Raw genomic sequence first — 25918 nt, forward strand, 5'->3', positions numbered from 1 at the left:
GTAGACAAAAACTAGTATTAGTAAAGGTAAGAAAAAAATTTAAATACTTATTTTTATTTTATATGTGTGAGTGGTTTGCCTGCTTGCACTATGTTTATGTCTGAGGAGGCCAGAAGAGGGCATCACCTTCCCTGGAACTGGAGTTACATCAGTTGTGAGCCAGCACCTAGGTGCTCGGGACTGAATCTTCCTCTGAAAGAAGAATAATGCTCTTGATGACAGAGCATCTTTGGAGCCTCAAGATAAGGATTTTTAAAGTGATAGTGTGGTTGCTAATATTCTGAAAGATTTTAGGCAATTATAAGTTATCAGAAAAACTTAGCAAAAAGACTCTGTAGCCTGGTTTTAAGTTCAACTGAGTCTTAACTCCTCCTAATTGTTTCTTAAACATATTTGTGAGTAAAATATTTTGGAGCTTTAAAAGAATGTTTGCATAGCTATTTTTTTTCATTTTTCATACTACAATTTAAACTTTAGTGTTTAATATACTAAGCATTAAAGAATAGTTTTGTGATGACCATATATATGATCATTGTTTGAATATTATTTGGTTCCTTTGTCCATAAATATTTCAGAGAAAGTAAGGAAATGTTTTCAATTAGTAGATTGAGATTTTTAACTTAACTTTTGTAAACTATAATTAGAGTATTTTCCTGTTTTCTAAATTGTACCACTTTTGAGGAAAATGATTTGGTGTGAGATATCGATTACGCTTATAATTGTTTCAACAGTAGCCCTTTCATTATCCTAGCATCCAGAGTGTCCATAGCAAGGACTTAACTTTTTGTTGTTGTTGTTCCTTTCCTGATCCATTTGTGTTAACCAAAGCCTATCCAAATCCAGATGGCTTACTAGGCAGACACTGGGGATTGTCCATTGTGAGAATGTAGTAGGTGGGAATGTCAATTTAGAACTGTGATTTCGGTCAGTGACTTATGTAGATCTAGATCTGTGGAAACACTGTTTTCTATCCTCGTCTTGCTATGGATATGTGTAAATGGTTATGTCTTTCCTTCATATCACATGTCTTTCCTTTGTCGATTTTAATAGTTAACTACAGTGACTGTGAGGATGAAAACTAGTCCAAGTGCTTTGGACTCCTTCTCATAGTCTGCATCTGAATCTCTCAGTGATGATGATGAAAGTCACACACAAATTTTAGTGTACACTTGTCAGAGCAGTTTGTCTTTCCATGCCTTTGCTGTCCAGGTGTAAGAATGTTTATTTGACTCCTTCCTGGCTTCTACATTTTTAATATCCTGGTTTACCTTCTCTGCTCCATAAGCTGCAGACTTCCTCACAATGAAGAGCAAAACACTCATTTTCTTGACCATTCAGCTTTCCAACATCTAGGGGAAAAAAAAAAAGTATCTTCTCCTGTCACACCTCGATGGAGCAGTTCAAACCATGCTTTCCTAGCTTCTCAGGGACTGCACTCCTGTTTCTGTGCCTTCCTGGGGACTTCACTTTTTTCCTGTGTCATTATTGCCTTTTTTGCTGAATTTTTTCTTTTAGCCTCAAACATACTGTTATCTCTTTCCTCAAAACAGAAAGCCTCTCTATCACTCTACATCCCTCCAAAGAAGGCTGTTCAACAACTCTACTTCCCCATTTCTCTGCATCTTCATTTCTACCCCACTCATGAACCAACCAAAATTTGCTTTTCAGCCTCCTTTTCCTGTCAAAATATTTGTCAGAGTCACCAGTGAGCAGCTAGCTCTGTTTTGCCAACCATGAAACTATCTCTCTGTTAGTACCTTAGTAGATTTTTTGGCTCAGTTACATTTAACACCATCTTTCCCTTCTTACCCTTCTTGGCATTCACACTACACTTGCCTGTTTGCTCTCCTTATCTGCCATGGCTGTGTTTATCATATCCATTGATAGTTCTTGTTCTGTCTACTTTGGATTGAAGATTCTGGTTGAACCTCTTAGGATGATCCTCCTGTCTTGTCTACATAAACGTTATCCATCTGGGATTCACTTCTAGTGTATGACTCCCAAAAAGTCTTGTCTTAAAATCCAAGTTTCAGGTTCTTTTGCCTACTTATTATATAGGACTCTTTTTTGGTTGTTGTTAGTGATTTTAAATTTAATAATATGTCCAAAATAAAACTTAATGCAGCCTGCTTTCCTTCCTGTCCCCTTAATGGCTATACTTTAGTCCTTTTCTTTTAAATTTTTCAAAAAATTTAATTATTTTTGTGTTGTGTGCACGTGTGTGTGTGTGTGTGTGTGTGTGTGTGTGTGTGTGTGTGTGTGTGTGTGTGTGCGCGCGCGCATCCGCATATGTAGGTCAGAGGACAACATTCATCAGAGATTGTCAGACTTGGCAGAAAATGCCCTTACCTCTGAGTCATCTCACTTGCCCCTTACTTTAGTCTTTTTATGCTTTAATCTTATTTGCTTATTTTAATAGCCCATGAGTTATTTTGTATTCTTTGATTTTCTTTGTCTTTTATCAGCAAGTCCCATTGCTACTGTATCTAAGTTATATTTCACCTCTTTCCATTTCACTGTCATTCCTTATCTGTTTCTTAATGTCCATGCATCTATTTTTGTTTTTTTCTATAAAGTTATTCTCCTTAAAGAGGACACAATAAGCATTTAAAGTATTTAATCAGATTCTACAATTTGGCTGTTCATAGCACTCTATAAAAGCTTTGTGAAAGTATTTAGAAATAGAGCCACAAAAGAAAATACTTGAAGCGTCTTATGGACTGACCAGTGTACAACTCTAGCTTCATCTTATTCTTTTTATCCCCATAGCATCATGTTCTGGGTGTAATGCTTTCCACTTGGTTCCTCTACTGTGCCAAACTCTATTTTGCCTCCTTCTTTGTCTTTAACTTTTAAGTTCTTACTGTTCTTTTTATTAGGAAGATTTTCTTCAGCTTAAATACTTCCCAAGAGAGTGGTCCCAGGATTATCTTAGAGTCCTCCTTCCTTTTTTAACCACTTTTCCTAAAAAGTTGCATTTTTAATAGAACCTTGTTTATTTTTCAAAAGTACCTACTAAACTTTATGATTTCTTTTTACTTGGATTAATTTGTTTATGACTTACTTCTTTTTACTAGCCTATGATCTTACAAAGATAGGACATTCATTGCTTGTTGAGTTTGTAATAAGACTGTCTTTTTCTCCTCTACAGTAGTGTGTTTCTAAAGTTGCAGGAAGAATATTACAAAACACCCAGTTATATTTTAGTCTTTAGAATTTTTTTAAAAGTACTTTTCTGTTTTTTTTTCCTTTTTTTTTTATTTTATTTATTTATTATGCATACAACATTCTGCTTCCATGTATGTCTAAACACCAGAAGAGGGCACCAGATCTCATAACGGATAGTTGTGAGCCACCATATGGTTGCTGGGAATTGATCTCAGAACCTCTGGAAGTGCTCTTAGCCTCTGAGCCATCTCTCCAGCCCTAGTCTTTAGAATTTTAGTCCCAGTTCATTATCTGTTTTGTGGGGAAGGGGGTGTTCCCCCTCCCCCCACCCCCAGTTTTCCCCCTCCCCACCCCCCGGGCATCTGGAGTGCTGGGGTTGCATGTGTAGTCCACTATCCCTGGCCATTAACTTTTGATATATCTGGTAAGTTATTCTCTTCCTGGGGAGTCTTTTGAGATAGTGTCCTGTGCCCCAGATAGCTTTGAACTTTGGATCCCCCTGCCTTTGCTCCTAAGTGCTGAAATGATAGTCATGCACCACTACACCCAACAGGCTGTCCACAGTTAACAGCATGTAGGAGACATGCAGCTTTTAAATTTCCAGTCTGTCATTTGAGGGCCATGTTTTGCTCTATAGTTATAGGTCATAGAAGACTGAATAGTTTTTGACTTATAAAAATATCTTAAGATAGCTTACAGAAATATGTTTCTAAAATTTTGATGGAAATCTAAATGAGCAAATCTGGTCAGTTAGAATTCTGGCAGAAGAGAAATAAAATGGAGGCACAGGTGGAGCAGTGATACAAAATAGGTGATGAGGACAGACTCTCTAGAGCATGCTGAAATGGACTTTGGGCCTGGAGCAGAACTTGAAAATATGCCAGACTCAAATGGAATTTGAAGTCAGTGATAGACTTTTCCTTTTGTTGTTGCTTCTTCATCCCTTGTGTTCTTGAATTTTATTTTAGTTGCTACGTCAGACTACTTGAAACCATTTCCTGCAATTATAGCTCAGAGATTGTGATCCTATACACATTCCTCTGTAGATCATTTAACAAGACCTTTTAAAGAAAATGTGTTTATACAATTGTGTTTTTTAAAGTAAGAAAAATATGACTGTGCCAAATTAAGTGAAATGCTTACAAGTTTACTCTAAAGTGTTCCAGTGTAAGTACACAACATTACTGTCTCTGTTAGTGATGCTCAGATGTCTCCTCTTTACCAAGGTAACTTTGCTGAACCTGGGTGTTTCCTAGGCTAGACTTGAGTAGTTTTCATTTGCTGCATCATTTGTAAACATTTTCTATGTTAGAGAGCTTAGGGTGAGAGAGTATTGGTATTTCATTTTTCTTCCTTTGCATGAACCCATTTAAATATATGATTAGAGAATGTGGTAGCATTGGATTAGATAGTGATTTTGGTGCATACAAAATTCAGTTTGGAATAGGGGCTCCCTTGAGACTGGAATCATTTCTAAGAGCTCTGAGTTTCTAATTACATAGACCACTCAGACTGCAAGAATTTCTATTACCAGAAGATATGTAGAAAAACAATTTAATAAAAAAAAGATATGTAGACTGTAAGGCCTGTATGTGGATTCTTATTTGCAAATAACTGCTTAAATTCACAATCTTCATACTGTATATAATGATTACACTAAATTTTGCTCAGTAGAAATGTCACTAGTGAATTAAATACTGAGGTGTAGAATATAGTAAACCAAAATTATCACAGCCTAAATACTAGCTAGATGGAAGTTCCTTGAAGTAGGATCATGCCAGCCCTTACATGGGAAACAAGTTATAACTGCTCTTATCCTCTGAGCCATCTCTCCAACCTTCAGACTACTCTTTAAGAGTATTTTGTTTCCCCATGGAGGAAACTGACTTCATTTTTCTTTTTCTTTTTGTAAGTGGTTTTCAGTTGGAGATAGCTTCTGGGTTAGGGATGAGGCAAATGTTCACTTCTTTCAGCTCTAAAACCTCATCTGGTACAGACCCTACAGGCCCTTTGCATGCTGTCTTACTCTCTGTGAGTTCAAGTGTGCTTCATCCCTGTTTTATTTAGAAGGCCTTGTTTCTTTGGTATTCACCACCACCTCCAGATCGTAACACTCTTTCTGCCTCCTCTTCTACAGGCTTCCCTGAACCCTGAGGTGATGGATGATGGAGACATCCCATTTAGGGATGAGTGTTCTGAGGTCTCTTCTCTCTCTGTATGTTGTCTGGCTGTGCGTCTCTATATTGGTTCCCATCTGCTGCAGGAGGAAGCTTCTCTGATGATGACTGAGCAAGAAACTGACCTATGAGTATAGCAGCATGTCATTAGTAATCATTTTATTGATACATTCATTTTGACAACTGTAGTATTTGGTTTTCCCCTATCTATTCTCATGTTCTTGGTCAGCTAAGCAGCACCCGTTATGGACTCCATCTCACGGAGTGGGCCTTAAGTCAAATCTGATATTGGTTGATTAGTCCCACAAACTTTGTGCCACCTTGCACTAGCATATTTTGTAGGCAGGACACCATTGTAGGTCAGAGAGTTTGTAACTGTGTTTTGTTTCTCTTTTGGTACCATGCAGGGTACCTTCTGGTACCAAGAACACTAGCCAGTAGGGATGAAGGTTCTAAATAGGTGCTAACTAGACTTCTCTATGTTCAACATGTTGTGTAGGTGTTGTTTTCAACAATAGGGCCTTGTCATCAGTTTGTGGATGGCAACTATATAGTCTTTGCAACAGCCTGGGTTGTTTGGGGATTTCCACGGAACCCCTTTGGCCAACAACTCAATTAGATGTAGCCCAATCCCAGTACTGGAAACTTAATTTGTTGACAAGAGATATCCATTTAGGACTCTGTTTCCTCTGTTATTGGCAAATTTGTTTAGATTGTCTTTGTATATGTATGAAGACGGTGTGTGTGTGTGTGTGTTTATACATATATTTTAGGAAGTTTCTATTGTACCAGGTTTCCATACTACCACTCAGATGGCCCTTAATTTTTAGCTGTCTCTCACCATAGTCCCTCTTTTATCCCCCCTTTCCCTCCCCATCCCTGCTTGGTCCATTCTGGTCCCCTTCATCCATAACTGTGTGTTCTATTTACCCTTCCCGGGGAGATCTATCTATCCCCTCTAGTCCCTTACTTTATACCTAACCTCTGTGGTTCTGTTGATTGTAGCTTGACTTAACATCTAACATACACATATAAGAGAATGCATACCTAATATTTATTTGTCTTTCTGGGACTGGATTACTTCACTCAAGATGAATTTTCATTAACTCTTAATTAGCAGATTGAAAACAATTCTTTATAAGTAGAAGCCACAATAATAAGAGATTAATGACTGAAGCATGCTTGATTCCCCAAACAACAAAAAAGTTTTCATGAAGCTGGGAAACCAGCATGGGACTGATCCAGACGCCATGAACATGGGTGTCAGTGAGGAGACCTCGGAAATCCCTATGGAAGGCTTAACCCTCCCTGGGGAGCAGAAAGGGTATGGGATAGATAGGTAAGGTGTTAGTTGGGGGGGGGGGTTGAGGGAACCGGGATTGACATATAAAACAATCTTGTTTTCTAATTCAAATAAAAAAAATGATAAAAAGGACAGTAAAAATTAAAAAAAAATAGTTTGCATGAGAGGCTGAAATGTAATTTGTTGTAAATATCACTGAGTATCCCAGCACTAGGGAGACAGAAGAAGGTGTATCTCTGTGGTTTTGAGGCCAGCCTGGTCTACAGAGCGAGTCCCAGGACAGGTTCCAAAGCTACAGAGAAACCCTATCTCAAAAAACCAAACCAACCAACCAACCAAACAAACCCTATCTCAAAAAACCAAAACAAACAAACAAACAAACAAACAAATAAATAAAGCTAATTTTCCTCCACATCCTTGGTCTGTTCAAGGGTACCTGTCCTGCACTCCCCTACTTCTTTTCATGTATTCTTTCCCTTCTCCTCAATTAAATGTATTCTAGCAGCACAAACTTTCTCCCCAGTGAAAAAACACAGAGTTCCCTTTGACATTTCTTCCTTACCGTCACCTAACCTTTCCCCCTCTACTAACATTCAGTTCTAATGCAGAGTGGATATGCTTTCTGTTTCTATTTCATTGCCCCCACTTCTTGAACTTCTACAGTCTGATTCTGCCTCATATTAGTACACAGCTCTCATCAGTGTTGCTATTGTCTCAGCCAGTATCCTTTTCAGGAGTGTGTTACAAACGTTTACACATCGACTTGCTCAATCCTTGGGCTGTTTCCATCCTTCCTGGACTCACTTTTATCACTTTACCTATAGCACTTTGGTTCCTCAATTGTTCCTACCCTACCCCTGGCTGCTTCTGTTCTTCTTAGTATTAAAGTTCCCCAGGACTCAATTCTTACCTGTCCTCAGGGGCCTTGAAATTTCATCATAAGTGACATCCAAATTTCTGTTAGGAATTCTTGACTATACATCCAGTCTCTATTTACCTTCTCCTTTTGGATGGCTATTAGTTGTTCTTTCCAGAATGAATTGTTCTTCCTTTGTTGTTCTTCACTGTAGCAAATGACAGCTTCTTTGCCTTGCACCTAGGCTCAACCTTTTTCATTGTGTCTAGACATTAGCAAATATGCTGCCTTTTCTCTCACATCTCCCACATTTCCCCCAGCATTCCCCTTGCCCTTTCCTCCTATTGGAACAGCTTTTTCATGATAGCCATATAGCTTACTGTCTCATGTCCTTGAGACCTTGTTAAAGTAGCACCTTAGAAGACTTTCCTAAGGACCCAGTCCTTAGGAAAAATAGCAATCTCTCCCCTTCATCTATCTCCCAGGCTTTCTGTACTAGTTTATTGTAACATTTACCCCGGGGATACATACATGCATTGATACTCTGTCTGTCTGTGTGTCTGTCTGTCTGTCTGTGTGTGTCTGTCTATCTGTCTGTCTGTCTATCTATCTATCTATCTATCTATCTATCTATCTATCTATCTATCTAATCTATATTTACAAGTGTTGTTTTCCCTCGGAACATAAACTCCATAGGGGTAAGAATTATTTTGCTCAATGTTTTATTGTCCCCAAAACGTCGTATGTAATACATGTACAACTACCTCTGTGCAGAATTTCATGTAATTTTTCTTTTCACCTGGATCATTTCCTCAGAAAAGATTAATAAAATGTTGTATAAATCTTTTTGAAATAAAGTAGAAAAGGTTAATTACAATTCCAACATAAAGTGAACATTTTTTAAAGGATATGTCATATAACTTGCATTTTTAAAAGATCTAATGAATTCTAAGAATTGTTTCCAAATACTGAACCATTTACTCCTTTTATTAAATTTTAATTGTTACTTGATTAAAATTAGTAAATTTTTTTTGCTTAGATTAATTAAATTAACATTTTATAGCTATCATTTCCCTGTTATTTTCTGTACAAAGAAAAATTGAATGTTAATTTAGAGTCTTACACGCTAAGTGTGTAGTGCAGTGATCCAATATCATCATATTATGGTCTGTAGTACCATAATATGAAGAAAAGTGCCATAAAGTAAAATGGTGTTTTGCTTATGGAGAACTTTATTTCCATTATTTTGGTTACTTGAATATTTGTAGAAATTATGTGTCTAATTCATCCAAATTAAAGAGAAGCATTTGGTTGTATGTGTATAGTCTTGTCTCATAATTTAATGACTAATTTTTATCAGTAATTTGTTTTTAGTATTCCTCTTTGAAACATGTCTTTTTTAATCTTTTCCCATTTTAAGTATGTAATCAACTTTATACTGTTTTTTGTCATGTTACTCTCTTTCTTTCTTTCCCTATCTGTGTCAGAATTTTTAAGGGGGCCTGAGATAGCTTTGCTCCGTAAGCGCCTGCAGCAGCTGAGGCTTAAGAAGGCTGAGCAGCAGAGGCAGCAAGAGCTAGCCCAGGCCCAGCCTCAGCCCTCCACTTCCACTTCCGATCAGTCTCCTCGTGAGGGCTCTTCACGGGACCCTCGAGCTTCAGGTTATTGATGTCAAGTGTGCTTAAGCAGCTTCTACAGTTGCTTTCTAATACTGCTCTGTGTAGTCCTGTGTTTCCCCTCCCATTCAGATGGGGACCTAATGTACCTGCAGCTTGTCCTTCCCTTCCTGGCAGTAGAGTGGTGTTCAGTATCTGCTATTGGAGGGGCAGGTGGACAGGAGCATTTTCCAGAGGTGTGGAGATACAGCAATGCTTCATCTTACTGTAAAACTGCTTGGAAAGGGCAAATATTTATTACTTTTAAAGATGTTGAATTGCTTTCTAATTTACTGAATTTCATGACTGCTTTGATATTTTTGCAGAAATTTCCTATATGCCAAAATGAATCTAAGCCTATAGACTTTTGACTCTTCTTTTTTAAAAGTCTGTAATTAACCAATATTTTTAAGTGGGCTAGTAATTATTTGGCCATACTAGCATGCTCGCTCAATCATTCTCTTCTGTTATTATTTGATTTTTTTTCCACTATTTTCCTACTTAACACTGCTATAATCAACTTCTGTGTATAGGGCAGCAAAAGTACTTTATGATCTCAGTTTCCTGTTCTTCAGCTGTCAAATTCTTATAGTTTATAGTAATAGTCAGTGCCACATATATTGAACACTCCAATTCTTTTTTTGTTTCTGTTTTTGTTTTTGTTTTTTCGAGACAGGGTTTCTCTGTGTAGCTTTGGAGCCTATCCTGGCACTCACTCTGGAGACCAGGCTGGCCTCTGCCTCTGCCTCCCAAGTGCTGGGATTAAAGGCGTGCGCCACCAACGCCCGGCCGAACACTCCAATTCTTTAACATTTCTTGAGAATAATGAAAGATACTATTTCATAAAAGTTTATCAAGAGAGTAATAGGTACTATATATTTTACTGTGTATTATAGTAGGTGTTAAAATGTTCACCAGGGAACAAAATGTGACTTAAGTTTTCACATTAATGAATTCATAATACTTCCATATATTTTTGCTTTGACACCCTAAGGAATAATGAGTTTGGGTGTTAATCACTTTGAAAACTCTGATTTAATTACTTGGAATTAATCTGTACCATTTATGGGTAGAATTAGTCAACCTCCACTTTATAAATTTCTGTTCCAGCAATGTTAACCATAACACATTTGTTAAAAATATTGTGGTACAATATAAAAAATTCAAGCCTCTGTAATATGAATATGGTATTTTGAACAAATTTGGGGGACTTGATTTGTTATTATTCTATGCTATATCAATAGAAAGAAAGTCAGAAAAAAATGCCCCTGACTTTTTTCCTGTGGGGAAATCTTTTCTTATACTTAAAACAAAACAAAAATTAAGAGGATATGGTCAGATTGCAATAATGCAATAATATATTGCATATATTAATAAATCATTTTACTATTAATTCATGCTACATACAGACTATAGCCAGAATGTTTTTAAAGCAAAAAGGAATCATGAACAAAAATCAATAAAAAGAAAATGTCTTGATATATTTAATGTCCTTTTGCTTTTATTGATCTTGTGTGTGTGCCTTTGCACATTTACACACATGCACATGTGCCAGGAACATACATACACATGGAAGACAAATGAAAATTTGGTAGAAACATTCTCTTTCCACTGTGCAGATTCTGAGGATTGAACTCAGATTGTTAGGCTTGGGGGTAGTCCCTTCACTGGCTCCATCATTTTGCTGGCTCCTTTTAGATACAGATATTTTTAAAATACCAAAATTTAGCAGTAACAAATCAAATAGTAAAGTAAATTTTGGTAGGAAGCAAAACTGTATGAGGAAGAAAGAACATTCTGAGTGTTAGAAAAGTAAGTTGAGGCTTATTTACCTTTCATATAAAGTTCCAAAAATTTGAAAATTGAAGCAGGTTCTTTTTTGAGTCAAAATTTTTAGAGTAGTGTAGGTGTGTTAACTCAGGAGACAGAGGCAGGCAGATAGTTCAAGGACAGCCTGTTCTACATTGTAAGCCCCAGGCAAAGCAGGGCTCTACACTGAGACCCTGCCTCAGAAACAAACAATGTAAACTGACTATATAGGTTTTGTTAAATAATAGGATGCCATCCTCTCATCAGTCAGTGTCATTCTAACTAACCTGTATAGTTTGAAAGTCGATTTACTACTGGTGGTAATCCTTAAGGAGCTCTGGCTTACCAACAGTGAAGTTGAGAAACATTCTCTTTTCTTTTTTATTAAACAATTGTCTTGGCCCGCTGAGGCCCCCATGGTCCAGAATTTGAAGCCCTTAGTGCTGTCACTACTGAGTGACAATGATCTCCTCACCTAGAAGTGAAGTGTTTTATGTGTATCTTATGTGTTTGTCATATTATTATTCATATAAAGTACCTTGATGGGGTTTTGTTTTGTTTGTTTGTTTGCTGGATTTGTCCTTGGGTAATGGTCTCCTGTTGCCCAGGCCAGCTTCAAACTCTCTATGTGGCTGAGGATGAACTTGAACTTCTAATCTTCCTGTGTCTAAGATGCTGGGATTACAAGAATGCTCCACCATACCCAGTTTATATAGTTTTGGAGACTGAACCCAGGGCTTCATGCATGCACTCGGCCAACTAAGCTACATTCCCAACCCCCTAATAAATTTTAATCAGTAGCATGCCCTGTGTTCATTTGCTGGTGCTACTTTCATCTTACTCTGTCCTAGAAATGTTATTAGTAACTAAAAGCCTTATAAACTGTTAATAAAAGGCAACTGATAAGGTCTGTTTTCTTTTTCAACTAAATAAGCTTTGGTTATGAGAAAAGATGAGTTGGCTTAAGGCAAATTCTTCATTTCAAAATATCTTATAAAAATATTGAAGGGAAAGTATGAAATTTAGCAAAAAGATAATTTTTAACTAACAATTCTTAAAGCCTTATCTTAGGCATACTTCATTTTAGTTTGTTAGTTTCTTCTATATAAAAGGTATGTTTTTTGTTATGTGTTTGGCCCATCAGTAAATTACAAGGGGCCAGCAGATGGCTCCTTGGGTAAAGGATCTGGCCATGGCAGCCTGATAACCTGAGTTGAATTCCTAGATCCCACTGTGGGAAGGAGAGCACTGGTTCCTGAAAGTTGTCTTCTGACCTTCTATGTGCTATGTATGGCATGTGTGCTCATACTTATACACATACCATATGTACAGATACAATAATAATGAAGAACATTTAAAATAAGTTATGATTCTGCCAACAAATAGTACTTCCATTATCTTGACACTCGTTTAAATTTCTAGATATAAGGCGTTCCAAAAATACATGACTAGAATCAAGAAATTGTAAAAGTAGAAACTTTCTGAATTATTTCATTGACTGACATATTTTATTCTCTTTTTAAAACATAGGACTCAAGAGAATTCTGTGAAAGGCTAAGTATAGAATGAACCAACACTACCTAGTTTTTAAATGAAAGTTGAGAACAGTTCACTTTGCAGAAATAATAATATGCAAGTTTAGTGGGATTGTATAGGAAGGAGCCAAACAGTAGTAATTGATAATCACAGTGAAATATTATACATTCATATTATATAGTAATTTGTCAATCGTTCCTCTGTTTCTTCTCCTCCTCCATCTCTGTGTCTCTGTCTCTGTCTCTGTCTCTCTCTCTTGGATCTCTCTTTCATCCTGGTTGTCCTGTGTCCTGGAACTGTTTAGATCAGGCTGGTCTCAAACTCAGAGCTCCACCTGCCTCTGCCTCCCAAGTGCTGTAATTAGAGGCATGCACCACATAATTCTGAAATGCCAAATAATGCTGACTTCACTTTTAAATTATTGTGTAAAACAAGTCATATAAAAGAGTTAGAGCTTGGGACATAGCTTAGTGATTAAGACAGTTGCTTAGTATGCCTACGGCCCTGGAATTGATCCTGCACTGCCACTAGAAAACAAGGGGGAGTTGCTAGATGATTTAAGTCATGGTTTTCTCTTTTATTGAGGGTAGGGTGGCTCAGCTGTAAATCTTTCATCAGAGTTTTATATGGAAGTTCTGATTTAAAATCTGCAAATGAACTAGAGATCTAGCAGAGATTGAATTATCTAGGGGCAGCTGTTTGATTCTCAGGGTCACAGGAGAAAAAAATCAATCTCTCAGATGTAAAAGTAAAACTGTGATGATTTAGCTTGATATTCATCCTACCCCATAGCTCCTCAGCTCTTAAATAGAATGTGAACCAACCTACTCTAAAAGAAGGGTTTTTTCAAGATTTATTTTTATTATTTTTAATTATGTGTGCATGTCTGTGTGTGGGTTTGTGCACATGTGTGCAGGTGCTTGGGTAGGACTAAGGTGCTGGATCCCCCACCCCCATGGACCTGGAGTTTGAGGTGATTGTGAGCCACTGAACATGGTGATGGGAACCGAACTTGGGTCTTCTGCAAAAGTACTATTCACTTTTAACCACTAAGCCATCCCTCAAGCCCCTAAAAAAGTTTTCACAACTACAAATGATAATCCTTCATAACTAAATTTACAGTTTCAGTTTTCAATTTTAGAATACATTACTTTAAGAGATTTTTGTTTTAGTTTTTAAAAGATGTGTTTATTTTTATGTATATGAGTATTTTGCCTGCATATATGTGCACAATATGCTACAATGCTGTTGGAAGCCAGAAGAGGGCATTAAAACCTCTGGGATTAGAGTTGCAGAGGTTTGTGAACCACCATATGGGTGCTGAGAACCCAATCACAGCCTTCTGCAAGAGCAGCAAGTGCTCTTAACCATTGAGCGCTCTCTCCTGTTTTAGTTTAGTTTGTTTGTTTTGAAGTACATTTTTGTTTAGAAGTCAGGAAGTTTATAGTGAATCATTTAGGGATTATTTTAACTCATTTTCTAAGACTTTTAGGAAATGTAACAAAACTTAAGTCAGTGATTTTGTTGTTGGCAGTAGTTTGAGATAGGTTCTCACTATACATTCCCAGGTGGTCTTAAACTTGTGATCTCTTGTCTCATCTTCCTGAGTGTTGGAAATAGAGTCATGCACTTTGGTTTTCTTGTGTGTGACTTGTGGTATTTGAGATATACTTTTGCTGCCTAGCTCAGGCTGGCCTTGAGTTTACTGTCCAAGCCTTTCCCTCCAAGTGCTGAGAATACAAGCATGTGTTACATGTGTTACCAATAGCTAGGTTGATTACTTTTAGTTATATTTAGCTACCTGGAGGGTGGAGGTGTGCTACAGCATGTGTAAGTCAGAGGACAACTTGCAAGGAATCAGTTCCACTGTATGGGTCCTGAGGAAAAATCTCAGGTTTGGAGGCACTTTTTTTTTTTAAATCACTGAAAAGCTTTTTTTCTTTATCTCATTATTATCTGGGTCTGAGACTAGTTGAATGTCCCTTACCTTATGACTAGATGAACCTTGGGTAATCCATTTGGTATTGTCTGTGAGTTTCCCAGTTACCAGTTTATTTAGATACTATAGCCTACCCTACATAAGAGATGGTATATATATATATATATAATTATATATAATAATAATAATAATAATAAGATATATATATTAGATATGATACTACCATCTTATTTATAATGTATAGTTAGGTAGTATAGTCTACCCCAGTTAACAGAGGTGCATAGATATGGGATAGATACATTTTTAGTTCTTTTTTTAAAATTTATATATATATATATATATATATATATATATATATATATATTTAAGAGAACAGCCCCAAAGCAGACACTTTTTTTTTTTAAGATTTATTTATTTATTTATTTAGCATGTATGCAGTGCGTGCCAGAAGAGGGCACCAGACCACATTACAGATGGTTGTGAGCCACCATGTGGTTTCTGGGAATTGAACTCAGAACCTCTGGAAGAACAGTCAGTGCTCTTAACCCCTGAGCCATCTCTCCAGCCCCTATTTGTATATTTTTTTACATACCAATCCTTGTTCTCCCTCCCCTCCTCCCACTCTCTGCACCTTCTCAGCCCCCATCCCCCATATGCTCCTCAGAGAGGGTAAGGCCTCCCATCTGGAATCAGGTCTGTCCCATCACCATGTGGGAGGCAGGACCAAGGCCCTCCCCACTGTGTCTAGGTTGAACACGATGTCTCTCCATAGGAAATGGGCTTCAAAAAGCCAGTTCATGAAGGAGGGATAGATCGAGGTCTCATTGCCAGTTGGCCCCACACACTGCCCAAGCCACCACTGTCACCTGCATTCGGGAGGCCTAGTTCAGTTCTATGCAGGTTCCCCAGCTGTCAATCTGATTTCAGTGAGCTCCAGCTAGCCCAGGCCAGCTGTTTCTGTGGTCTTGACCTCTTTGCTCATATTATCACTCCTCCCTCTGTTTGACTGGACTTCGGGAGCTCAGCCCAGTGGTTAGTTGTGGACCTCAGAATCTGCTTCCCTCAGTTACTGGATGAAGGTTCTATGATGACAATTACGGTAGTCCTTAATCTGATTACAAGGGAAGGCCAGTTCAGGCACCCTCTCCACTATTGCTTAGAGTTTCATCTGGGGTCATCTTTGTGTATTCCTGGCAATTTCCCTAGTGCCAGATTTCTCAATAATCCCATAATGACTCTATCAAGATATTTCTGTCCGTGCTCTCTCTCTCTGTCCTTCCCCCAACTCACCCATTCCTTTCCTTCATGTTCTCCTCCCTGCTGCCCTCTGTCCTCCTTTCTCCACTTCCACCCTCCCCAAATTTATAATTCTTAAGGCTTGTAAGCAAATACCATCTTATTTATAGTGTATTTTACTTCTTTACAATGTCTTCATATCAAGACCATTGAAGATAGACAGCAGTGAGGATTCTGAATGAGCTGTTTGTACATTTATCAAATGAATGCCCTAAATAGCTGCAACAAAGGCATTCAGTATATGACTCATTTAAAGCCCAGGTCTTTTTTTCCATTTCAGGTCCCCTGAAGTCATGGGTTGCTGGCTCCTGCTCAGAGTGACAACACCCTGTGGATTCTACTGGTACTGGCCCAACCACCACAGAGCCCCACTGGAGCATGGAGCCAGCCTAGAGAGGGTCAGGTAGGAACTGTTTTTTCACTTTATGGCACGGTTTTGCCAATTGGATAAAAAGTGACTTTTATACCCCCAAAAGGGTATAAAACATTGATGATTATTTTTGAAAAAGGGCTTTTCAAAACTGAGCCATATTGGAAAAAATCAGCATTTAACATGTCCTGTGCAAGCAGGCCCTATTTATTGTCAGCTTCCCCACAATGCTCACAATGACAACCAGGGTAGTACTTCTGAGATGGATGCATTGGTTCATGTTTTAGCCTTTGTGCATTAATAAATCAGACATGACATTGATCTAATTATGCAAGGCTTTGTTAATTACCTTAACTGTTAGAGTCCTGAGGAAAAGTAGTGAATCTTAGGACTTTAAACTGTAATTAATATACGTTGCATAGTTTGAAGACAATTTTCCATCATTCTTTTTCAGTCAGTACCATAACTCTGAAAAACAGGGAGGTAGTGGTTACATGAACTGACTTTTGCCTATATGTTACGTAGCTTACAGAGGTCATCTCATTAAAAGAATACTGCATCCCTTTTTATAGATTTAGAAATGAGACTTGAAACGATTGAAATAACTTGCCCAGGGTTACAATATTAGTGAGTGAAAAGCTATTCAAACCCAGGAAATATGGCTGAAGAAATCTTGTTATATGTTAGATTATAACTTTTTATTTTTCTACAATTAAAAATTTCTGGTGTTAAAGGACTAGAGGATTTTCTCATTACCAAACTGCAAATTTGGAGAAATACACAGTAAATGACTACTACATATGTTGAGCTTAGTATCTGATGAACTTTGCTTAACATTTATTTCTACCTTTAAAATAATATAACTTAAAATACGTTAAATATGTTGGCTTACCATATTGACATTAGTAGTGGACCATATATTCTGATTTTTATTTTGTAATGATGCCTTCTGAAATATTTCACAGAAATATGGAGTAGAATATACAAACAGTTGCAGTGATGAGTTTAAGCTTCTTAGTTTTGTTGTTATTCTGTTGGTTGTTGTGTTAATATTTGGAAATATTTCTGTAACAGGAGTTATAGGCATTTATGAATACTTAGTATTAGAAAAGCATGTTACTTAACATATTTATGTTATAGGAAAATAATAATCCTAAAAGGAGTTGCATGTTCCCAAGAATGTAAATAAAGTTAAAAGCCAAAAAGCCTTTAAAAGATGTTGGCCTAAGCTGGGTGGTGGTGGCGCACACCTTTAATCTCAGTACTCAGAAGGCAGAGACTCTGTGAGTTCAATGCCAGCCTGGTCTACACAGTGAGTTCTAGCACAGTCAGGACTGTTTCACAGAGAAACCCTGTCTCAAAAGACAAACAAACAAACAAAAAGATGTTGGGCCAGAAGATGGCTCAGTGGGTGGGTAAAGGCCCTGATACCAAGCCTGACAACTGGAGTTCAATCTTAAGGACATACATGGCGAAGAGAATTGACTCCCACAAGTTGTCTTCTAACTTCCACATATGAACTATCAATAGCATGTGCATATCTACACACAATAGACTAGTACACAAAATAAAAACGTAATTTGAAAAATTTTAAGAACGTAAGGATAACAATTCTAATTCTTAGGAAAGAAAATTTTTTAGTTAATCATGGGGTTTTGTTGTTGATTTAACATAAGCTTTGTTATTTTAAATGCTGGAAAACTTAAGTACAGTTTTATGGAGATGATAGCATTGAAGATCTTCATTAGTGGGTTTTAGTGATACTTTCTAAGTTTTAATTGAAAGAACAAGATACATTTTACTTCAAGAAGATTTATGCATTCCGTAATGTATAAAAACAATTATTTGTTAAGTGCATTTCTTAGTGACCTGAGTGTTATCTTGGAACTTTTAATTATTAAAGGAGAACATAGGGAAATGTGTAATGAAATCCGGAGGGATGAACTGTATTCTGTAAAAGACTCTTAAGGAGGTTTTCCAATCTTTAATTAATTGGTTTTGGTTTTGATTTTGCTTTGAAAATTGTAACTTTATTTCTAAAGACTTAATTGCCTATTTTCCCAAAATAATGCAGGTGGCAGTGTTAGATCTAAAATGAATCAGTGAGAAATCTTTTTAAAGAGAAAAGTATGGTAGATTAAGGAACCAATAAACGCTACCATTCCCACTTTCCTTCTTGTGTAGTAAAGACTCTTAACCAGTTATTCTGGTGAGGAAATGATAGGTAAGGATGAATAAAAGCTTCAGACTTTAGAAAATATGTTGTAGTTTATCAGTCTTTGAGCAAACTGGTATGATGCTAGAAGATGGAAGACTTAAGGTTAATAGAAAGATGCTGGTAGCAGGCCTCAGACTACAAATGGAAGCAATCAAATGGTGTGAATTTGGTATGAAACCAGGATGTATTGGGGAATTTCACTTACTATTAATCAAAGGATGATCATTACTTAACACCTGTTTGGAGGACGTGAAATACAATTATGAACACAGCTGGCAATAAGTGAGACAGGCCTGGTTATCAACTTTGACTGAGAACTAGAGTAAAGGGTCTTAGAAATTAGGGACCATTTTCACATTTGATGTGATGCTGTGTTTGTTACCCACACTTTTCCCTTTTTCTGTAACAGCTCTACTGGGGCACAGGAGCTTCTCTATGTTAGGTATCTTTTGTCCAAAAATGCTTGGCATCAGAAGTAGCACGTTTGGGGGAATATTTGCATAAGGTGTCTAGCAGAAGTACTCAGGGCAAAACAGGAAGTTCCTTTTTGCTTTCTGTATATTTGATACAAACATCAAGGTAATTTTATGCAGTGCTTTTAATGTATCTATATTCTGGCTGCATTCTATCATAGATTAGTGGTGAAATTTTGGTGTATCTATATTCTGACTACATTCTACCATAGGAGATTAGTGATAAGATTTTCCATTGTGCCTTATCAGCACTCAAAACATTTTGGATTTTGTAGCATTTTCAGTTTTTTTTAAATTTTATGTTTTTTAGACAGGGATGTATAACTTGCATTCTCTAGTACTTTTGTTAAGGTACAGGTACTGTAACCCTGGGCTGATAGGGAGAAAGAAGAATCTGCCTAAAGATGTTGCTGATTATCAGAATTAAGACTTGCTAACACCAGGCAAATGGCTTTTCCATTTCAGCCCTCCCTTTTTTTCCTTCAGTGTTTTCTAAAAACTAGAACCCAATAATGAAATAAATTCTCACATGAAGACCCAGTGTGTCCAAAAGATCAAAATAAAGTTGTATTGTTTAACACCAAAGTAGAAAGTAGAAAGCACAGACCATTAAGCTTTTTTCTTGCTTTTCTCTTTCTACCAGGTACCTGTATAAAGAAGCCTAAGCTTTCACAGAGTATAGTTTCATTATGCACAATGTACCATAGAGTTTTTAAAGTTACATGTTTCTTTAAAGGTATTTAATTCATTGACTATTTTCCCTACAAACCACTCTTTGTTGTTAAACATCCCAACTCCTTCAGCTCATGGTATAGCATACAGCATCTCACACAGTCCAGTGAGCATCTCATTTCATGCTTTGAAACTCCCAAGGCAGGATGAAAGCCACCTTAAGAGCTGGTGAGGGAATTTAAGAAAGTCAAGACATCTTCTGTCTAGAGGAAATACGATTTCTAATTATCTATCTAGCACCTTATATTGGTGCTAGATGAATTTGATTAGAGATATGTGCATGAAAGTAGATTTTCAACTCATTCTCAGGATTGCTAAATGCTTGCCTGGAATAACACCCTGAGCACATACCCTGCTTACTCACTGCTTGGGAAACACACCACACTACTTACTCCTCTTCCCCGCCCTTATACATTTGTTTCTTAAGCTTAGAGATTATCGTAACATTGCTGTGCAGTTTTCTGCTGCTTACTTTTAAGTTGAAATCTCATTTTTGTTTCAGATTCTCCTTCTTCTGTGGTTAACAAACAGCTCGGATCCATGTCACTTGATGAGCAACAGGGTGCGTGCTACAGGAGATGCGCTATGCCCATCCATCCATAGTTTTATTGCAATGCATAAACAAAGTTCTTTCTTGATTTTGCTTAGCATATCATCTTGATTATGGTCTTCAGTCAGTATTTTATGGACTGAATTGTCTTGTGTGGTATTGTGCACAAAGGGCTCTTGTGGCCTGAACAAATTATGTTCTGTGTAAGCTCATTTCTGCCTTCAACATTTTATAACAATTTTGAAGTCTCTCCCTCTAATAAGATACAACTTTTATTATAGCTATAGACCATAAAATCATATAGAACTGTGGTTAAGGTTAGCATATTGCCCCACTGTTCATATAAAAGCTAATTTGAGCATAGTAATATTCTATATTACTAGGTTGCTATGGCAGTGACGCTTGGTTTTTATGTCATACTTAACTGGTGGTGAAACTCAAGATAAGGTGGTTGTCTGTTTTGTTTGAGACAAGGTTCTATGTGTAGCCCAGGTTGACCTTGAACTGCAGGGGGCTTTGTTTGCCTTCCTCCTGAGTTCTGGGATTACAGGCATGTCGCCACCCCACTCAGGTCTGATACTTTTAACTTTAAGCTGTATGCTTATAAAACCCAGAGATATCCAGTCAGCAGGGAAAACCTCTTGAACTTCCACTGGTACTGTTTTTGAAGTAGAAAAGACTGTGGAGAGCTAGATGCAGTCACAGGTTTATTGGTCAAGTTTTATTCCTAGCAGATCTGATACAGTGCAGAGAGGAATTGGAAAAACACAACATTCTGACAAAAAAGAGGTACATGAGAAGATGAATGCAGAAAGGAAAACTGTAAGAAGCTATAGCACTGTCTTGAGAATTAAGGCAAAGAGCTTATAATAGCAACTCAGTATTCTCTATGTGATATAATGTTAGTGATATTAAGTAGCAAAGAATAACTTTAATTATTTATTTATATATTTTATGTGGCATGTGTGTATGTCAGGGGTCCATGTCATGGTACAACCTTGCATAATGATCAGGGGATAATTTTCAGGAGTCAGTTCTTTCCTTCTACTGAAAGGATTGCAGGGATTGAACTCGGGTCAGGCTTGGTTGCAAGCACCTTTACCACTGAACCATTTCACCCCTTTGACTTTGCAAATTTCTTTTAAAAAATTATGAATAAGCATGAAATCTGTAAGACTTGGTAGGCTGAAAGGTTACATATGTAGGAGGACTCAGTGGTTGACTAAGTGAAGAAATTAATATTTCTGTAGTGTCTGGTGTAAAATAGGTCTAATTTTAACTGTCTAGAGAAATGTTCAAAAACTAAATTAAAAAAAATTAGAAACGTCTGTAATTTCAGTCTTAAATAATTTATTTGTAAATTTTTTGATGACACATATATTGTTGTTAGGTGTTTTGTTTTCTTGTTTTTTTCCTTTTCTTAAAAAATAAAGCTAAGCATGGTAGTTTTTGCCTTTAATCCCAGTACTTAGAATACTGATGCAGGAGAATTGGCCATGGGTTAGATTGAAAATCTGTATTAAAAAAAAAAAATCAAGCAAAATACAATGTGGAAAAATAGGGTGGGGGAGGAAGAAAAAATAGAGCAAATGAATTTGAGAATAAGATTAACCATGTTTTATCTTTATACAGAATAATAAAATGGTATACAATTATACTATGACATTATATTACACAATAGCCAGATTAATGTTTACTTAACCATATAGAATAATTTCTATAGATTTATATTAAATATTATACCTATTTAGTTGATACTTCATTTATATATGGTTTGGGGATATAAGAATCTTCCCCAGTTTTGGCCTCAGTGCTTGAGTGAATGGTGATGCCATTTAGTGAGGTTGTCTGGCCTAGAGATAGTAAGTAGGAGGCTCTTTGTTTTGGAGGCCATGTAATACAATTTGCCGTGTAGTCCTGTAACCTCCGGAGAGACTGTATGAGATCACATATCAGTTGTGTTCAGCAGAAACTTCATTGTTAATGGCCACTGCACATGTAGTTTTGTGATAACAGAAGTGGCCTAATAATGGGAAATGACCTAAGCACATAGGCTTACCTATGGCAATGTGTGTTATCTGAAGATAAACTGTACTTTAGAAGTTAAGACAGCCTGCCTGTCACCAGTCTATGGCTTCTCATCTAAAGTAATAACTTTCTCATGTCTCTTCAAGACACGGTCTCTTCTTTACTAGCTAGCAGACAGAGTGAACCTTTGAAAAGTGTGTCATCTAACATCATCTAAAGTTACTTTTAACCCTTGAAAACTAGTGAAGTTCATACCACGTCTTATAAGGCACTGCTCTTTATCTCTCTAACCTTACTTTTGGCCTTTCTGCTCCTTCACTGTGTTCTTGCCAAGTTGCCTTCAGTCTCCTAACACTCTGCTCATCACTGTGTCTTGCCTAGTAGCCTTCAGTCTGCTAACATTGTGCTCACTTGCTGTGTTCTTATCAAGGAGCCTGCCTCCAGTCTGCTAACACTCGGAGCTCCTTTCCTTCTTGGTTATCTTACACGCACTGTTCCCACTCCCAAACTGCTTTTTTGTTGTTGTTGATAAACAATTTCTACTTATCCTTTAAGTGTCAATCTCAAAAAATATGATTTCCCAGTTTGTAGTACTTTCCCCTTTCCTTCTTTGTGGCTAGTTATTTGCTTTCATTAGATTTGCAATTGTGTATTTGTTTGGAGGAATGTTTCATATATACCTCCATATTCTATATATGTTGTCTTTACTCATTGTCATTTATATGCAGTGTATGAAGTCATACTGTCTTTATTGGTATCAATATTTGGTCAGAGTTTTTTATTGGGGGGGCTTTATTTTTTTGAGATAGGGTCTCACTTTTAGTCTTGGCTGGCTTGGAATTCTCTATGTAGACCAGGTTGGCCTGGAATGTTCAGAGGTCCGTGCACATGACTCCGCTTCATGTGCTGGGATTTAAGATGTGCCACCATTGATTCTTTAAGTGATCAGAGCTATGGAAATTATTTCAGTTTGGAAAATTCAGCATAATAGCCAGATTTACATATTGGAAAGTTCATTTGGACAATATTATAGATAAATAAATAGAAGATAAAGATTGAAGAGAGTCAGAACATACAAGAAATTATTGTAATAATCCAGGTAACAGACAATGAAAAATCCAATCTAAGGCAGTAGGAGTGGGAAATGAGTAAATTTTAAAAATCTTCATGAAGTAGAATGAATGGAATTTGGGCTTGGGGTAGATTGCTTGTCTTATCTAGTACTATGGATTATGTCTCCAGCACTACAAAAGAATCAAAATAATGACAATAATGGTAGTAATAAGTGATACTTTGAAACTGGTTAGCTAGAAATTAATGAGAAAATTATGTCTAGGAGTCTTGGTAAGATTATAATAAACCATCAGTAAGGTAGAACTTTCAGGAACAATAGATAGTTCTGGGGAAAAGAAGCTATGTAAGCTACCCTTTGGTAGTGTGGGGGTATCCTTTAAATGTTGGCTTTGAAGTATCTTAAGTCTGTTTTCTCTTGCTATTAAGAATACTTAAGCGCTGGCCATGGTGGCATATGTCTTTAATGCTAGTACCTGGGAAACAGCGACGGGTGGATCTCAGTGAGTTCCAGGCCAGCCAGGTCTGCATAGTGAGACCCTGTCTTTAAAATATATGTATGTGAAAGGGAGGAGGGAGGGGGAGATAAAGAAAGAGGGTAGGGGAGAGGGGAGACTGAATAACATAAGGAAAGGTTTTGACTCTGGAAGTTATATACTTGGCTTTTAGTTAGGGTCATGGGCTGCTCTATGCATTGCCAAAGAATGGAAGAACAAACAGAAGTGTATTGAAGACAGATGTGAAGTGAGAAAGCTAAAACCAAATTTAGTTGATAATAGTTTGCCCTACCAGTAACTTATATGGTTCTCCCTCAGAGAGGAACCACTCCTGCAAGGTGATATTAGCCCATTGGTGAGGACTCTGTATTCATGATCCAAACACTTTGCTATGCTGCTGATGAATGTAATTATTCAAAGTAAAAATTCATTAGTGAAATGATCTCATTGAAACTGAACGTTATTAGTAATCTTTTTATCTTTGATAACTACCCCCTTAAAGAAATCTAGGAACTACTGTGAGAAAATAAATAATATAGAAAGCACCTGATCACCTACACAGCGATAAATACACCTTCTGCAGCATAAATACCAAACTTTAAAAGAAGTGTAGTTTCTTTATAAATATGAAAAAGAAATAAAACATGCAGTCAGAAGTCTGGCTTTGTTGCCCAGGCTGATTGAAGTCTTGTGTTCATACAATACTGCTTCAGCCTTCAATACAGCTGGGAGTAAAGGGCACATCCCCCATTCCTGACTTTGTCTCAGTAGTCTGTTTTCTTTAGTCAGTATGTTTGCTAAATAAACAAAATGATAGGGAAAAATCAAATAACAGACATTGTTATATGAGAAATACTCTGTCATACTAACAAAATTTAAAGTTGTGGCCAAACATGTGGATGGCCCTCCTGTGTTAATTATGGACAAGGCACAATGTTCCTATCATGTACTTTGCTGGCTGCCTAAAAAAATTATATATAATACATATAAAAATAAACAGGTATTACACACGCATGCTTTATAATATATATCATGTGTATGTATATGTGTGAACATATGTGCATATATGTATATATAACTTACATATAAATGTATTTATGCATTTATGTATTTTTGTGGATATAATGTATATTGTATTAGATATGCATGTATCTACATATGATGTATGTATGTGCATATATAATATGTAATCATATACATACATAATTTTATGTTGAGATATGTTCTCACTATATAGCTCTGGCTCATCTCCAGGCTGTCCTTGAACTCACACAGAACGTTTGCCTCTGTCTCTCCAATGTTGAGATAAAGGTGTGTGCCACAATGCTCTCCTTGGAGTAATATATTTTTTAAGGAGTTTGGGACTCAGTATGTTCTTCATGCTGGTCCTAAACTAAAGAATATAGGCATGTGTTGCATGCCTACAAAAAATGATACATTTTAATAAGTTTAATTTTCCTTTTCATTTCTGTGTCTAATTGTTTTATGTTTGTTTATTGTCCTTAAGAGAAAATTCTTATATTATTGTTTATATATTATTAAAATTTATAAATATTTCTTTAGATATTTAGGTCAATAGTTTTTTCATTTTATTTGTTAAATTTTTGGATAATGTTTAATTTGGGAGAATGTGTAAGAAAATAGTTTTGTATGAGTATCTTTGTCATGATTGAGCAAATTGCATTATTCTTATTAAAGTGATAATTTGTTAAGTAGGAGTTGATAATTAACAATCACTTGGGGGTCATTGTACCTAAGTAGGCTTTCTGTGGTGTTAAAGCATTGACCTGTAGGAGACAAGAGGGTAATCTGAACCTAGGAAAACTGATTTTATTCTTTGGGGTAGGTTGGGAAGTGGAAAATTGGAGTTGTCACTAATTAACTGTATATTTCCTGGAAATTATACTTGCATTCTGTTACAAAATTGAAATTTTAATAACATTATCATAAGAATACTACATTACTGTTAATTTATACAACACCAGGACCTTGCATACATTAAGGAAGAGCTGTATCCCAGCGCTTTATTATTACTTTTTGTAATTTTTTATTTTTTGAGATTATAATATAATTCCATCTTGTCCCCTGCTTCCCTTTTCTGCATATTATATTTTAATGACAGAGTCTGAGTTCTGCAGCCTGGTCTTAGACATGAGGTCACTCTGCTTCCACCTCTTCAATAGCTGGGTTCACTGCACTGTCATGTCTGGCTCAAGTAGTATTTTAGGTAGCCATGAAAT

The 25918-nt window shown here is 36.7% G+C and overlaps 1 protein-coding gene across 3 annotated transcripts in view; it reads left to right on the forward strand.

Moving 5' to 3' along the window:
• Dcaf6 (DDB1 and CUL4 associated factor 6) overlaps positions 1-25918 on the forward strand; it is a 107612-nt gene that overhangs the window by 48626 nt on the left and 33068 nt on the right. For 2 of the 3 annotated variants that reach the window (XM_035445475.1, XM_027417136.2), the window contains exon 11: positions 20035-20094. The exons of the other annotated variant lie outside the window; for it this stretch is intronic. In XM_035445475.1, the coding sequence (XP_035301366.1) occupies positions 20035-20094 (60 nt within the window). The remainder of the gene's footprint in view (positions 1-20034; positions 20095-25918) is intronic. 3 annotated transcript variants of the gene reach the window in all.

The sequence above is a fragment of the Cricetulus griseus genome, chromosome 5 (genome assembly GCF_003668045.3).
Source record: "Cricetulus griseus strain 17A/GY chromosome 5, alternate assembly CriGri-PICRH-1.0, whole genome shotgun sequence".
Taxonomy (NCBI): Eukaryota; Metazoa; Chordata; class Mammalia; order Rodentia; family Cricetidae; genus Cricetulus; species Cricetulus griseus.